This window comes from Erithacus rubecula (assembly GCF_903797595.1).
Source record: "Erithacus rubecula genome assembly, contig: SUPER_Z_unloc_2, whole genome shotgun sequence".
Classification (NCBI taxonomy): Eukaryota; Metazoa; Chordata; class Aves; order Passeriformes; family Muscicapidae; genus Erithacus; species Erithacus rubecula.
This window is the reverse complement of record NW_027635860.1, coordinates 1,530,772-1,546,430: the sequence shown is the minus strand read 5'-3', so window position 1 is coordinate 1,546,430 and position 15,659 is coordinate 1,530,772. Positions and strand designations below refer to the sequence as shown.

General features: G+C 41.7%; 1 protein-coding gene across 3 annotated transcripts in view; it reads left to right on the top strand.

Moving 5' to 3' along the window:
* Window positions 1-15,659, top strand: part of ABCA1 (ATP binding cassette subfamily A member 1) — a 90,460-nt gene that overhangs the window by 20,632 nt on the left and 54,169 nt on the right. For all 3 annotated transcript variants that reach the window (XM_079331265.1, XM_079331263.1, XM_079331264.1), the window contains exons 3-5: window positions 283-376; window positions 3,600-3,741; window positions 4,607-4,728. In XM_079331265.1, the coding sequence (XP_079187391.1) occupies window positions 283-376; window positions 3,600-3,741; window positions 4,607-4,728 (358 nt within the window). The remainder of the gene's footprint in view (window positions 1-282; window positions 377-3,599; window positions 3,742-4,606; window positions 4,729-15,659) is intronic.

Here is a 15,659-nt window from a genome sequence, read left to right as displayed (position 1 = left end):
TTTCAGTCAGGGGACAGAAAACCATAAAAAGTAGTCAAAAAACCCCCTTAAGCATGTCCATTTTAGTAGGATAACTAGCACATATCAATGAGATTGTAATTCTTTGCAGATTATCCCCTGAAGTTGGAGGAAAAAACTTCTTGATCCTGGAATGTGTAGGCAAAGCAAAGTGAGACAGTTCTTACAAAACTGTTTTGGCGTACAAGTGGATTGTCCTAAAATTTCTGTTCTGACCTTTATTTTGAATATGATGTCTTAATACTTTGCCTTTATTGTTTCCAGTTCCAGCTGCTGATCGAAGTGGCCTGGCCTCTGTTTATCTTCTTCATCCTGATCTCTGTAAGACTTTCATATCCGCCCTATGAGCAGCATGAATGTAAGTACCAAGCACGGCAGCTGCACCCAGAATGCTTGTTGTTTCATGGCTAGAGCCTAATAATGCAGCTGGCAAGATGCAAAGAGCAGTGGTTCCCTACTTCAGTCAGAAATCTGCTGCAAGGCTTAGAAACTCCTTTGCTTCCACCTCCAGAACTGCAGTTAGCTGGTGGTGTTATTCCAGGACTGTACATTGCTGCTCTTTTTCTTGCTGTTTCTCATTTTGCATTTATATTGACTGAGAATTTGCTGTACAACTCTGACATATCTGTAAAACCTGCATGGAATCCAAATCTTATTTTTGTTTTTAGATCTGTGTGTGACTTGGCATAAAAGAATGCAGTGTTCTGATCTCTAAGAAAGCAATCTTGTTTCCAGGTAGTAAAGTGCATTAATGTATCACATTAAAGATTCCATTACTTCAAACGATTACAGTGTCATCTCTGCATTTAGTAGATTCAGCAGTCATACACTGACAAAAAAAAACAATTCTACATTTTTCTTTGAACCCTAAATGGGCACATTTTTCCTTGTCTTTCAAAGGAAACTTGTTCTTGATAAATTACTATCTATAGTCCTCTTCGGTCACCATTTGATTTAGTAAGTGTGACTTGTTTATTAGCAACATGATGTCGTTTTACTGTGCTTGGTGACAGTTTCATACTGCAATTAACTGATTGTAGAAGAGCTCTGTTTGTCTTCCCTTAGCCTCATTACTGCAAGGTAAGGCTAAGGGTCAGCAAAACATGTTTCCAAAGGGTTCACTGAAGTGTTTTTCTTAAAATGAGGAAATAACTCCCTGTCTTTGCAGTAACTGGGGCATTTTGTGCTGTTTGCTGGATGTTCAAGCTGGTATCTTAAAGCTGAGATGTTAGTGTTTGCAGTTTCCCATTACACTTTGGACTCTGCTGATCCCATGTACTGCCTAACTCGCTTGTTTCAGCACTCAACAGCATAGTTGAAGCTTCTCTAAGTTAAATCTCATACTTTACATGGAATTTGAACTGCTTCTTCTGACTGAATGTTATGGTGGCATTAGGAGATTTACCTGTAATGTAGACATGAAGCTGAAGAGAAGCAATAAGCAGTCTACTCAGCTTTCATAAATAACCAGCAACATCAATAGTAATTAATTTCAGGTATGGCAGACCTGTATATAAACTGAAACATAGCAAGAGCTGTGATTTTTTGTAGAACTTGATTTGGTCTTGCTAGACAGTAGCCTTCCTGTAAAACATTTGCTCTGGCACCATGGTGTTATAAGCATAGTTTTGAGGCTTTCACCTGCAATCCTTTTCCCTTCCCATTTATGTTGACTGTTACTGCTTTGCCCACCTTCTTACATTCTACTCAGCAGTTATAGACAGAGCATCTGGTAACTTTCAATTCATGTCTGTAGCTAATTCCTCTTTGTTTTTGAAGTGTGTCTGGGAACAGGTTTCCAAATTGTGTTGTCTGGATTGGTTTCACTGAGTGTTCACTTATGCTGACAGATGTGGATGTGTTGTTAAGTGAAGTTTTTGCTGAGCTGTGAGCAGAGATAGAAAGAAGGATTTGGGGTTAACAGTGAGCTCTTTGGCAACCCTGTGGATGCCTTAAGGGAAGTAGGATTTTTATCTGTAGTGGAAGTGTTGTATGCTGTTATGAAATCACTTGTAGGTAATGCCTGGTGATAGCAGTACAGGCATGTGTAAGTGCTTTGTAGCCTCCACAAAGCCCCAGTATTTTAATGGTAGTGTTTTTCAACAAACAAGTAAATTTTTCAGTTTTCTTTCCTTGTTTGAAAAGGATTGGACTGTTGTCAGGGTTTCTAATGGCTTAGCTTAGTTTGAGGAAGCTCTCTTAAAAGGTGGAGGAACTATTAACTTTGAAGTGGTGGTTATGTGGCTTTCACCAGACCAGTGAGAGAAGACATACTAGATTGCTATTGGACCAGTGTGCTGTTTTCTCATGTAGAACTTTTCTTTCCTGTTCCTGTGACCCTTCAAGTTATTCAAAATGCACTTTTTTGGTGGTGGAAGAGATTCTGTCCATGATGTGAATAATCTCTTCTGAAAAGTTAGATGTTTGCAGGAATGTAATTGAAACTTATGGGCTGTTTTCTGTGTATCTCATCTGATTTAAAACCAACAGATTCCTGCTTTACTCCTGGAGAAACTGGTGTTATGTGCTTCATTATGCATGAAAAGTTACCATAAGCTCTTGTGTGCCATTCCTCTTTCTACATTGCTCTAAACATTTTGTTGGAGTTACTAACAATGTAGTATGAAAGGCATGGAGGACAGAGAAGGAGATTGTCTGGGAAATTTTAAGAGAAGAATGTGAAAGTCTTAGTATTTTTCTTCCTTCTCCCTCCCCTCCTTTTCCCCAAGCCCCTCAGCCAAGATGATCAAAAAAGTAAAATGAAACAAAAGTCAGACAGGTCAGGTAAATAGCTCTTCTATTTTAAACAACTAGGAGCACGAGTTCCCTGGGCACTAGAAACAATAAACCTTCATTTTCTTAACATTTCTCCTGCACAGAGACCTTGGCTTTCTCCAGGGAGGGCTGATAAGATTCCCATCCTCCTTCAGCCACCCACATTAATCAACCTTGCTGTAATTTTGGCTTTGATACTACTACTTTTTTTTTTGCTTTGGCACTTCCATTGGGGTTGTGGAGGTAGAGATCCAGTCCCCTGAGTGATTGTAGGCATGGTGGGAGGATGAGGTGGCCACCAGAGAGGAGGGGGTGGATGTCTGGTCCTCCAAGTCTTGAGATTTGAGAAACTGAGGAAGGGGCATAACCTTCCTCCAGGATCCCTTCCCTAGTGTGGAGGTGAGGAAGCAAGCTCGTTGCAAAAAGCAGCGAGACAGCTTGTGTAAGGTCCAGGATTATACAAGGGAGACCTTTCTTCCCCGGTTGTGGTTCACAAGTATACAAGTGGCATGCTGGTGGAGACCTGCCATGAGTAGTTTTTTACTGCTTTGTTCCTAAACAGGATGTAATCTCTGGCCTATGACTTAACTAGTTCTTCAGTGGAAAGACTCCAGCAGAAAGATTTGAAAGAACAGAGTGGAGTCTAATACAAGCTCAATCCCTCTTAGTGTTGGCCATTCTGCTCTTTCATAGGCACTTTGAGTCAATAACCAGTGCAGGGGTTAGCACTGCTCTTCAAATACAATGCTGTGTAGTAGAAGCTTGTATCACGTGTTTGTCTCCAAACTCCTGTGTTTCTGTTCTAGGTCACTTTCCAAATAAAGCTATGCCTTCAGCAGGAACCTTGCCATGGATACAGGGGATCATCTGCAATGCCAACAACCCATGTTTCCGCTACCCAACTCCTGGGGAATCCCCTGGTATTGTTGGAAACTTCAACGCCTCGATGTGAGTCTGCCTGCTTGTGCCTCATCTCTGTTCTTGGGGAAACATGGGGGAATGCCATATTTGGAGCTCACCTACCAGTTGTGAACTCTTACTCTACGTGAGGGTTTTGCAGTTTCTACCACCTCTGAAATACCAGATTTGCAAGCCACCAAGTTCATAGGGGCTAGCAGACAGCTGGTAGGTGTGCAGAATGCCCAAGTCCTAGCACCTGAAGCTCTTGGTGAGTGAAAAGCCTTGAGTGGCTAAGGACTGAGTCCATTTTCTTTTAATTGGGCTCAGAATTTGACCCATATAAAGCAAGGCTTTTTAAGATTCTATTTTTTCCAGAGCATCTTTTTCACTGATTAGTGAATGTCTGAACAGCATAGAATGGGAGGCAATTGAACAGGTTTAGTCAATACTCTCTGCTGTTTTTTACTTACTACTGGCTAACATGATGCAGGAAGCACGGTTTATGGCCAGCTTTCCTATACCTTCCCTTACTTGCATTCATGGTGTCAGGAAAGATAGGCTTAATGCAGAGCATAATACATCTGCAAACCTGGCAAAGCATTTGAAAGGAGCAAGGATATTCTTATATTATTGTGCTTCTAAGAAGCAGCAGTTTATAGGCAGCAGTAGGCTCTCTCCATCCCAGTCCTAAGAATGCTTTCAAATGCATGATGTTGGCAGTGTAGCTTAGATTGACTTTGAATTAGCAGAGATCTTTTATTAGGCTCCTTGGATTGTCACGTTGAGAGAGTTTTTTGTGCTGGAGTGACATAACTAAAGCAGATTAAAGTTTAGAATTGGTATATAAAACTGTATCTGTGGATGGTGGCTCATGGAGCTGATGACTGCTGGTTATTTTTCTGTGTTCCCGCAGTGTTTCCCGCCTGTTCTCAGATGCCAGGAGGTTACTGTTGTACAGCCAGCAGGACACGAGTATAAAGGATGTCCAGAAGGTCCTGGGAACACTACGCAAGTTGGGAAATTCCTCTGGCTTAGGTAACTGATAGAGTCAATATCTGGTATTTCTGGCCTGGTTAATCCCGTGTATGTGTGCAAGTTTATTTATGTGCCATAATGTGAATGTGTGTGATTATAACTTAGAGTTTACCGAACCTTTTTCAATCCTGCAGAAGTACCTTAAACCTTCCCTGTGTCACAGCTTTGTGTGCTCTTTAATTTATTTGGTGGAAGAAAAAAAAAGGCGTGGTGTGTAATGCCAAGAACAGCAGCTGTTTTGGATGTGAAATGATAATCCTGGGCGCACTGAAGTTATTTCAAGTGCTTGTTTTCTCAGAGGAGTTGAAGTAGTGTGGCTTTTTGGAAAGCACTAGTTATTTTGATATTTTGTGAAGCAATGAACACAATGTAGCTACAATTTGGTGTTCTACCCCCTGAGCTTTGAAGAGAAGTGTGCTGGAAGAACACAGATGGGGAAAAGCTGATGTTGGCCTCCAGTTTACAAACTCAAAGCTGGTTATTATCTGACAATGAAACGTCAGTTTTCCTTCTACTCTTTGGTTTTGAAGGGTGTTTTTTGTTCCTGTATGACTGGTTGATATTGTCTGGGCAGGATTCAAAAGAAAACTGGAGGGGGGGGCTTTCACATCCCTATTTCCTATGAAAAATTAGAATCCTCCCACTTTTAGCTTGTGTGAGAAGATGGTGTGCCTTCCTCTCCTGTGCAGATGAATGAGTGACTGGTGTGAGATCATGTGAGAAGCTTGCAGCAGAGCTGGGGTGTGAAAGAGCTCTGTCCAGACTCAGGAAATGTGGTAGATCTCTTGCCATTGCCAGGTCTCTCTGATGTGGCACCTTGTAAAAGCTTTTTGGCATATTCTTCCCTAAAAGATTATCTATCTTGGCTGCTGTGTTAGTGTGGCATGTGTCTAGTGGAAAGGATAGAAAGTGATGGTTTAGAAAGCAGAGAAATAGAAAGGGGAGCTCAGTCATTGAGGGTCTTCACCTACAGCCTTTATGCAGCATGTACAGCTCTTTGGACATGGGTGGTATTTTAGTGTTTTGTGAAAGTTGTCCTTGGTTTCATAGCAGTAGTTCCTCTTATCTCTCATTTGAGGATGGCTCAGGCAGGCTGCAAGAAGAAAAATACCTGTCCTGGTATGATGTGAGTAGTGTCACATAGTCTGATGTGTACTGAGCACACATAAAGCAGAGATGGTGTTTTTACATTCTTTTCTGTGTTGCTCAGTACATTGCAGGTCATCTTGGAATAATCTGTACTGTTCATGACAGGTTGGCAGGTATGTGCTGAATGTTTGTACAGACATGGACTGTGCAAGGTATTTTTCTTGGATATTTAACCCCCCTCTCTCCCCTTCATGGTTGTGCAGAATTTCGATGTGATCAAATCTGCATGTAATACTGTGGTCTGCTGACTCTTACCTTAGTTGATAGTTGTGTATAAAGGACATTCCTCCTTGCTGAGGAGCTCAGTATCCTTACCACCTGGCCTCCTCTCTTTACTCAGAGAGCTGGTGAGTGGCATCCTCGTGCTTTTACCTAAATCTCCAGCAGCTTCAGGGGGGAGAAGATGCTGAGTGAGCCTTTTGTGCAGAGATGGATACATAATGAACACAGCCAAAATGAATTAAGATGACTATTTACCAAGGAGAAGTTTGATTTTATTTTCATGGATATCTTTGATTGTTTAGTTGGATTTGCTGGGAGCAAGCTCTCTCCATCAGAACGATAGATATAATTGTTACTAGTTTTACACTTCTAATAGTAGTATTTTTTTCTTTAGTAGTACTACTTTTATGCTTGTATTGGCAAGTTTACTCTTCCAAAGAGTAGATCCTGGTTCTTGTGTGGTGTTTTGTATTGAGACATGCAGTGAATGTCTGACATGGACATTTACAAGAACACTGTCAAAGTTGTAAGTTGAAGCTCTTGCTGCTCGGAAGGTCTGAGGGGGAGGAGTGATTCCAAAAAGTGTTTTGCATGTGGAGTACCATGCAAGTTGAAAGACAGAAGGCTTGTGTTTCTCTCTACTGTAAAGACTAGTGGACTGCCTGTAAAAGCAAGCCTCAGACCCAGTCATCACAAATTATATTTCCATAATAAAATATTTCAAACGTATAATCAAAAAATCAAGCCTCTGTGTCATGAGAATAACAGAATGTTCATTGTTGATAAGGCTTTTGGAGAACAAAGCCTGTTTCTTTCTCATGCTCATTTACAGAGCATGAGGCTTTGGGGGGGGGACCCTGCTGCCCACTCCTTGGCTGTGTGAGTCTGACAACATGCATGAAACAGCATCCTCTAATCCTACAAGCACCCATGTATTTGTTATATCAGTGCATTGGCTCCTGTACAAGGAAGGTCAGCTCTCAATTGCTGTTGATGGTTAGATGGGAGAGATGCAAATCCTCTTCACTCAGGGACATTTCTTCCACTGATTCTGGGAACCTAAGGAGACAGTAGGAGTGAAAGTCAGACGTAAGTGCACCACCCAGCCTGAAAGCACTGCCTTTACACATGTATTTCCTTCCCCCAGTAGCAGGAGGGCTAATTTTCAATAAGGTAATAATTGAAAATGTTATAATATTCTATGTTTTAGCTCTGGCCTGGACCCAAAACCATGTGAATTGGTTGTGCAGACAGGTGCAACTTTGCAGCTTCCCCAGTGGAATGGACTGTATGCCCCTTGGTGTGTGGCATGACTCTCGAGTGTCTGCAGCTCCCTTCTTCCCTTGCACACTCTTCCCACTTCTGCCTGATGATTTTGAAACAGGCTTCCAGGAGTTGATCTCTCATTGCTAAGATGCAAATTGGAGCTAATGCTAGTCATGCAATGCATTCATATCTGTATCTGACTTCTGATGTCTGAATCTGTTCAGAGAGCATTTGCCAAAGTCCTTTCACTTGAACGTTCTTTGAAACCACCCTCACAAACTAATGTTCAAGGTGTGACTCTTAGTCATCTGATCTAAAGTTAGGCATGAGCTGAACCTTGAGGATGGCAGACCTACTTAAGATGGTAGACTGTTCACAGGTTGCAGTGGCTTGCACAGGTATGTTCAAGTCAGTGTTTTTGGTAAAGACAAGGAAGGACATGAAGGTTTTGTTCAGGCAACAGTATTCTCTCATTCCAACAGGTTTTGTATCTTAGGCACTTCTTAGGAGGAGGTAATTCCTCGTAACAAGGCTATTTGTGCAGGAATTTGAGGAGGAACAGCAGAGAAGAGCTCTCTGTTGGACAGGAAGGTGCTATCAGTACGGAACAGTCCAGTGTTGATTTATGTATCACCTTTTTTGGCCAGAATGGCAGGATAAAGTGGTAAGTGAAGGTGTGGCTAAGTGTAATTCAGCACATGCAGCTGTCATGTTGGGCACTGCTGCTGTGTGGCTACTTCCAGTAAGTCCCAAGCAGAAAAATCTACGTGCAGGCACACACATACCATAACATGATCAATTTTGCAGGTAGGTGCCAGGTGCCCTCTCTGTTCCACTTGTTGCATCTCTGTCCAGCAATGTCACCAAGGTCTTTAGCACGCATGATAAGGCAGAGTGCAAATCAGAACAGAGAGTCAAAGACCTTGGTGACGGCACTTTCAAGGGTATGAAAAGGCTGCTGGATTGCCAGCTGCAGTAGGCTTGGCTTGCTGCTTGCAGGCACTGAATTTGCAGCTGGCCTCAGTGCTATTTTATCAGGTTAAGTGTTTGCAGGAAACAAGCTTTTCTTCAGGTTTGAAAGATGGAAATGCAGCTTGCTATTGACTCTGAGGCACACTTTATTTCTTCCTTCTGTCTACAAGACTCAAAAATACTTTGTTCTGCAGTGCCCCAGGGTAGTAAATTAACAGGTATAATTAAAGCCATCTTCTTTGGTTATTGCTAAAAGTCACAGATATAAGCCAGCCTGGCTAGTATTTACTGCATTGCTTTTAGTTTTCAGTGATCCCAAAGGGCATGTTTCTATTTTTCTTGAAGTCAGCCCAACTAAACAAAAATGAAGCAATGAAATAGGCAGAGGGAAACAAACATCGCCTAAGAAATTGCATCAGATCTTGGGCTATTATTCCACATGTGCTCTGCTGTCCCTTGTTTGCTGTATTAGTATTGCTTATGCTAAAAAAGAGAAACATCATCTGGGTGGCATTCTTTGCAGTGCTGTGCTGCGCAGAGAGATGTTGAGACTAAAGGAGTTTGCAGCCTGTCTGGTCAGTGCTATTAATGCTTCTTTTATTTAACATGGTTGAGGGCTTGGGCTGAAGAACAGCCTTTGGAGAGGTTTTTCTGATGCTTGTGTGTTACTTCATGATTACAGGGTGCTCAGGGAAACAGGATGTCATACATTATCTGCTAGGTGACATTAAGGTGATGGCTACCTCCCTCCTCAGTGTCTTGTCCCAGACAAAATTGAACCCACGCCCTCAAGCTAAACATTCAGGTTGATTCTTAAACCTGCCTACGCGTGCCTAATTAAGCTGGTTTCCTCCCTGACTTCCTTTGGGAAGAATCCTAGCAAAAACCAGCCAGGCTGGAATGAAGAGTGGCAAACCATATGTCCAGGTGGCCTTCACACCCAAAACCACCTGCCAACGCCAGCTGTGGCAGGGAGCCATTCCTGTTGCTGCACACCTGGGTTCTCTGATAGTGTGCTCCACAGTGACATTCAGGTCCTTGCCTTTCCTTTAGGCCAGTGGAAAGGTGTTGCCAAAATCCTGCCTGTGGTATCAGTAGAGAGGTCTTGATTTATTGGGGTAGGTAGGAAGGCTACTTTACCTTTCTGTTTTCAGTACCAGTTACCTTGCACTAGCCCTCAGCAGAAGTCCCTGGGGCATTCCTGGCTGCTACTGCCTCCCAGTCCAAGGCATCTGTCCAGGAATGGGAGTCTGGGAGTGTGTGGGAACCACTGTGATTTCTACTGTGGATGCAGCTTGTCACAATGAGCAAGGGGAAGAAGTGGCCAATACTGAGTACTTGGATTGCACACAGATTGTGGTGTGGCACTTGGATATCTGCCTTTAATTAGTTAGGTGGCATGATATTTGCATAATTCAGAAAATAGTATCCTGGAACTACAATATAACTAGATAAAGATTTGCCACTTTCAATAGAGTCTGCTTCTGCTTTCCTTATTATTGGAATCCAAGGATGTGGTTAAACTAATAAAATTATCTTGATAGAGGTCAAGGTACAAAGGCCTGCTGTACTTAAAATCTGTTTCCAGGAGAATCATACTTGTTTTCCATGGGACTGTTTATGAACAGTCGTTAGTATGTCACTTTGCTCAAGATGGGTAAACACATATAGCCTAATGTGTATTGTTGTAGTCTGATCCTGTAGAACTGGGCTTTAGTGGCTTCTTTTGGTCTAAACTTCCTTTGTACAGAGGCAGTTTTGAAGACAGAAGTGTGGAATCATGCCAGCATGGATTCTAGGTAGATAGGCATGGATGTAATAGAGCAAGACAGAAATCTCTTTGGGGAATTGTAAAACCATATGCAGTGCTAGGTTAAATCTGGCCCTGTTGTAGTGTCTGAACTATACTAGGTGACAAACTTGAGGAACATTTCTGAGAATCCTGTTGCAGAAGACTGTGTGAAACCTGTTAGAAGCACAAGGAAAACTACAAGCTTGTCAGCATAAGGCTGCCCTGGCAGTGTGGTTACTTTAGAACCAGATGATGGTGCCAGTTCACGGTCTGACTGTGCACTGGGGAGTCAACAGCACCCATAGCTACAACTAGCAACAGAGCTATTCCAGTAGATGCAATTTCTTGGTTTCTTTCACCTTTATCTTTCTTAACTTGTCTAGATAAAGACACAATGATAAAACTGCTTGTCAGTAATTAGTGTGTGCTGCAGAGGTAGGGAGATCTCTCAATGTTCTGGATGTTTTCTTTAGTCTTTAGCCTTGTCTGTCCACACTGACTTTTATTTAAGCCAGCAAAAAAAAGTAGAGAGGGTTAAGTGAACAGTTAAATCTCACACCTTGCTATCATCTCCCTCTTTGTATGTAGTCTTGTTAGTACAGCTTTTAAATATCAGGACTATGTTGCCAAAACTTACGCTGTTTCAGCTTCAATTTGCATTTATTTTCTGTTTTCCACTCTGGGAAATTCTGCATTTGTTTTCATTGACTTCTTATCTCGAATCTTAAGAAATTGCCTGGTTTGTGGAAGATTGCATTGGGTTTATTTAAGCTGCAGTCTGAGGTTGGTTGAGACAGCGGGATAGAGCCTTTCCACATTGAGCTTAGCGTTAGTAGTCCCCTAGGAAATATGTAACACTGTTATCTGATGAAAAGTTCAGCATTCTCGGGGGATTTCCGTGGGCCTGAGCTCTCATGAGAGTGGAGATTATGAAATTGCCCCATTTGGACAAAGCCCTGTACACTTCTGTGTTTGGTACTGAGGCCAGAGTGCCTAATTCAGGTCTGACCTCCCATATCTCTCAAGTTAATATTCAGCTTTGGAGCTGTCTGTAGTAATAGCACATTTTATCTTCAGCGTGCATTACAAACACTTATTACCTAATTTTTACAGCATTCCTGTGAGCTAAATAAATAAACAGCTGTCCTCATTCTCAAACACAGTAGGATGTGGCAGTTTTCAATGCAGTCAGAATGCAATAAAAGCTGATGGCTTTTAAAAAATGTTGGTGGTGATTCAAGTTCTTTTTTACACAGGCAAGAGGACAGAGCACTGCTTGCCTGATTCTTTTGAAAATCCATGACAGCTCAATTTTTGGGCAGTCTTCTATGTTCTCTTTAAATATTTTGTGGTCATAAAATAAGTAAGTGTTAATACCAGGATCCTGACTAAAATGGAGCAAAATATTCTGCCACCTCTTTCTGAATTTCTTAATTAAGCTTTGTTAAAATGTGGCATTCTTCACTTCCAACCCTAGAGTTTTTTTCTCTTGGTGTGTTACTGAGCAGTAGCTGTGAAATGTTTGAAAGTTTTTAATTCACTTAATGGGTTTTATGCTTATATTTTAATATTTTCTTTTCAAAATTCTGGAAAAATCCATTGCATTAAATGCAACAGCTGGAGAATTAAAAAATAGACATATCCTTATGTATTTACTGAGTGTCAATAATTAACAGAGTTTGTTAAAACTACATATTGCTTAGGCCTGTGTATCAGGAATTCTCAGCTGATAAAAAGTTGGTGTAGCTCTGACAATTTAGTGGCATGTAGCTCATCTATTAGCTGAAGATCTTGCCCTAGCTTTCTTTTTATGCTGACCTGGCAGCACTCTGTGTGCTGTATGTGGGGGAGATTCATGCTGTTCTGTGACACACATCCTCTGTAAACAGCCAGAGTTTCCTTCCCTTTCTGATTTAGCTTTAGTTTTAAGAATGGTGCAATAAAAGACTCTTTAAAAGGATTTAAAATAGGACCCTTTCCTGTGAGTTTTGGTGTTTTGAGGTGTTTTTTTCCCCCTTCCTGAACCTTTCTGTTCTTCTAAATGTATTTTTGAGGTATGTACTACCTGAGGTATTTGCATGTGTTTTTCTTGACATTGCCAGGTTTGTGACCACAGACAGTCAGAACTTAATAAGAATAACGTTGGAGGTATTACTCTGTTTATTCTAACAGGTGCAGCTGAAACATAACTGGACTGTATCTGAGGCTGGCTGAGCATAGATATGTGCCAGAAGAAGATTTGCTGATGGAGCAAAGACAGCTTACTGCAAAAATAGCAATATCTGAAGTCTGAGTGTCTGTTCTGGATTGTGCCAGCCACCTCCTTAGGAAAGCAGCACTGCTGCCTACCCAACAAAAAGCTACTTCAGAACAGTAGGGAAGAAAAAAAAAAAAGTTGCTTCGACACTTGGGATGTGATTTGGACATGGAAGTCCATTATCCCAACAATGGTCTTTATCTACCTGGTGTTTTTCATGTTACCTCTGCTGCTACCTTAAAGTGCAAGGAATTTTAGCAATATACCTGTAGAAATAGTGCTTAAGACCTCTCCAGCTCTGCATACTTCATTTTCTTCAGGCACTTGCAGTTCTTTGTGACTCTGGTACACAGAATCAGGTTCCTAAAGTAGCAGGAGGCACTGTTCTTTTCTGTGCCTATAAGTAATCCAGTCCTCTGTGTAAAACAAAGTGGTGCAAATGCTCCAGGGTGCATTTTCAGCCAGCAAGTTGTATCAGTACCAAAGAGAAGGACTGGTTAGTATATTGACAGTCCAGTAGAAAACCATCTGGAAGGATGAGCTCCAGAAGGTACCAAGGCAGGGTCTGTTGAGACCATCCTGATGTTGTGTACTATAGTGTCACACTTACAATATGAGATGTGATTTCCAGCCAAAACTTAACGTGAATTTGGGCAATTGTTATCTACCAAGCATTTTTTTTCAGTCTTTCCCAAAGATTAAGAAAGTTCTTCAATTATTTTGAAGTGCTGTTGCTCAACAGCCTGATTTATAGCAGTGAAGAGCTTGAATAGTTGCAAAGCATGCCCTAAACTAGGCACAGAAAACATAATCTTTTCTTTAGTGCTGAAGTTTTGAGGCTTTCATTCCCTTCCATTGGACTTGAGACTCAAAAGCAAACCCAAACAAGTATCCATAAGGATAACTTTGTAGTGACCAACTAAATTGAAATGTAGGGAGCAATCATGGCAGGTTGAAATAATTTAGATGTAGGTGAGTTTTCAGTGGAAGTAGACAGGGTTCCTGGTTAAACTAAGTGCAGTATAATGATTGGCTTATTTTTGTTAATCTTCAGCATTTTTTGATTGGTTTTACTCTTTGTTCTGAAGTGCAGTGTGCTAGATAAGGAGCATTAGGACTTGGCACTAAATTCAGAAGTGTCAAGTCTTCTTAAATGTAGAAAAAGTAAGAGCTACTATGATCTGCTGACTGCAGACTTGGTATCTTGCTAAACTTTAGAGTAAGTCAAATGTCAGTCAGGTTCCCCGAACTTGTGACAAGAGGAACAGATATCTGGCAGGATGAGCCTTCACACCCAAGGGAGGGGTAGCTTTTTCCCTTCTCATCAGCCTCTCTGTGTAAGGAGAAACAAATATAAGTGCAGGACAGTCAGGGTGCTTTGATCCTGGAAAATATTGCCTGCTGTTTTGTTTAAGGTTCATCATTACCCATGCCAGTTTCATGGGAGAACCTCTTCAAACTGGATAGGTGGTGCTGTGATAATTTTCAAGTAGGAAGATACTGCTGGATTCATTCTACCTGCTTGTTTTGGGGGGTCAGAATGATTCTCATGTGTCTTCTCATTGCTCTAGTACCAGCAGTTGCATGGATGCGTGCTTACATAGCCAGCTTATGAAAACACTTCTCCTGTTAATAATGGTTGTTTGATGAAAATTTCCACCCTGCTTTTATCCTGTGATTGGAATTTCTGCTAAATTTATGGTCACTTGTTCAAGTGCAAGGAAATCTGGACAGGGTCCTTCTTGGTCACAGCTTACTCTTTCAAATTTTGCTTAGCTCCATGCATTTTTAATAGCACAGTGCTATTCCTTGCTTGCCATCAGAATTGTGGTATGTGACTGAATGTGACCATGACATTTAATTTTCAGTCTCTCTATTGTTTGGGGTTTTTTTTAATATGTTTTACCTTCTGAGTTGTTGTTTTGAAACATCTAAAATCTGCATATTATCCAGGGCATAATATTCCTGGTGCAGTGAAAATTCAGTCTTAACAACAAAGTATTACTTTCTGCCTCTGTAGAGGAGCCCATCTTGCCCTGAGCTGGCTTTCACCTTTGGAGGGCCTTTTCTGTAGTTTATATCATCCCTGAACGTGTTTTTGTTGTAATTTTGTTGTGATAATGAAGTATTTTATATTGTCACATCTGTCACATTGTGGCTGGCACCAGTCACATTGTGACTGACAAACTAGTTCAGAGGCCAAGAAATTTGTAGTTTGTCCTTATTTTGTGAACATTAGCAGGAGAATTTTCAACTAGTTACAATGCCGTGCAGTTTGGAGTTCTGCTAGGAATTTGCTTCTTAAAGCAATACAATGACTATTCTTAGGGTGTTTCCTTTAAGCCTACTTAATTTTTTTTGCACTGTTAGAAGTCTTTGTAATTTCTGTCTCCTTTTTTTCATTGGCAAGCCCTATTTCATGGTTGTCTGTGCAGATAACAGAATTTGCCTTGCAACGGGGAAAGTCACAAGAATATCTGTTTGAGGCATAGTGTGGGGCTCAGGGAGGTGGTTGGGTGTGCCCCTCCTTCAGCAGGAGCTCTGCAGGCTGTGTTTGCTGGCAGGGCTGTGGTGATCAGCCTGAGGCTTTTGCCTGTGTACCTCATCTTGGCTTTCTTGGCAGAGCCTTTCTCTTGTCTTGCACAAAGCAGCTGCACAGAGCGATGTATTAGCCGTGTTTGCTGCTGGCTTCCCACACAGGGCAGAGGTGGGATCTCAGCTTCACAGGCTCTGCATGCCTGGAGCCAGTCAGTGTACCCCCAGTGAAGGCTAGCTGAGGACTGGTTTGTGTGCTTTAGCACACACTGAGAGATGTGCTTTCTGCCACAGTAATTGTGCTGAACTATTTTTAAAGCAAAAATAATGACTTACAGAGGAATGGAGATGGTCCCAGTGTCACAGTCCCAAGATGAGATGAAGACCTGGGCTGTTGCACAGCATTTCTCTTTCTCTCAGGAGAGATGCTAGCTGCTGGAGATGGATGGCAGGCTTCCTCCTCTTTACTCACATCACCATTTGGCATGGCAGATATACGAAGATGATGGGTCCTGGTTAATGGGCTGTTCACTTTGGTGTTATCTAGTGTCTGCAGAGGCAGATGTGTGATGGTTCAGAGCAGAGAGCTGTAGCCTGCTGTAAAAACAGGTCAGGCCATGGCTGCAGAAGGAGCAGCACTTTGAATGTGAGCAAATTAGGCTTGTATTTTCACACTAGCCAATCCTGCACAACAGGCCTGCTGAGCTGCTTGATTTCTTGTAAGCAAATCAGGGTATG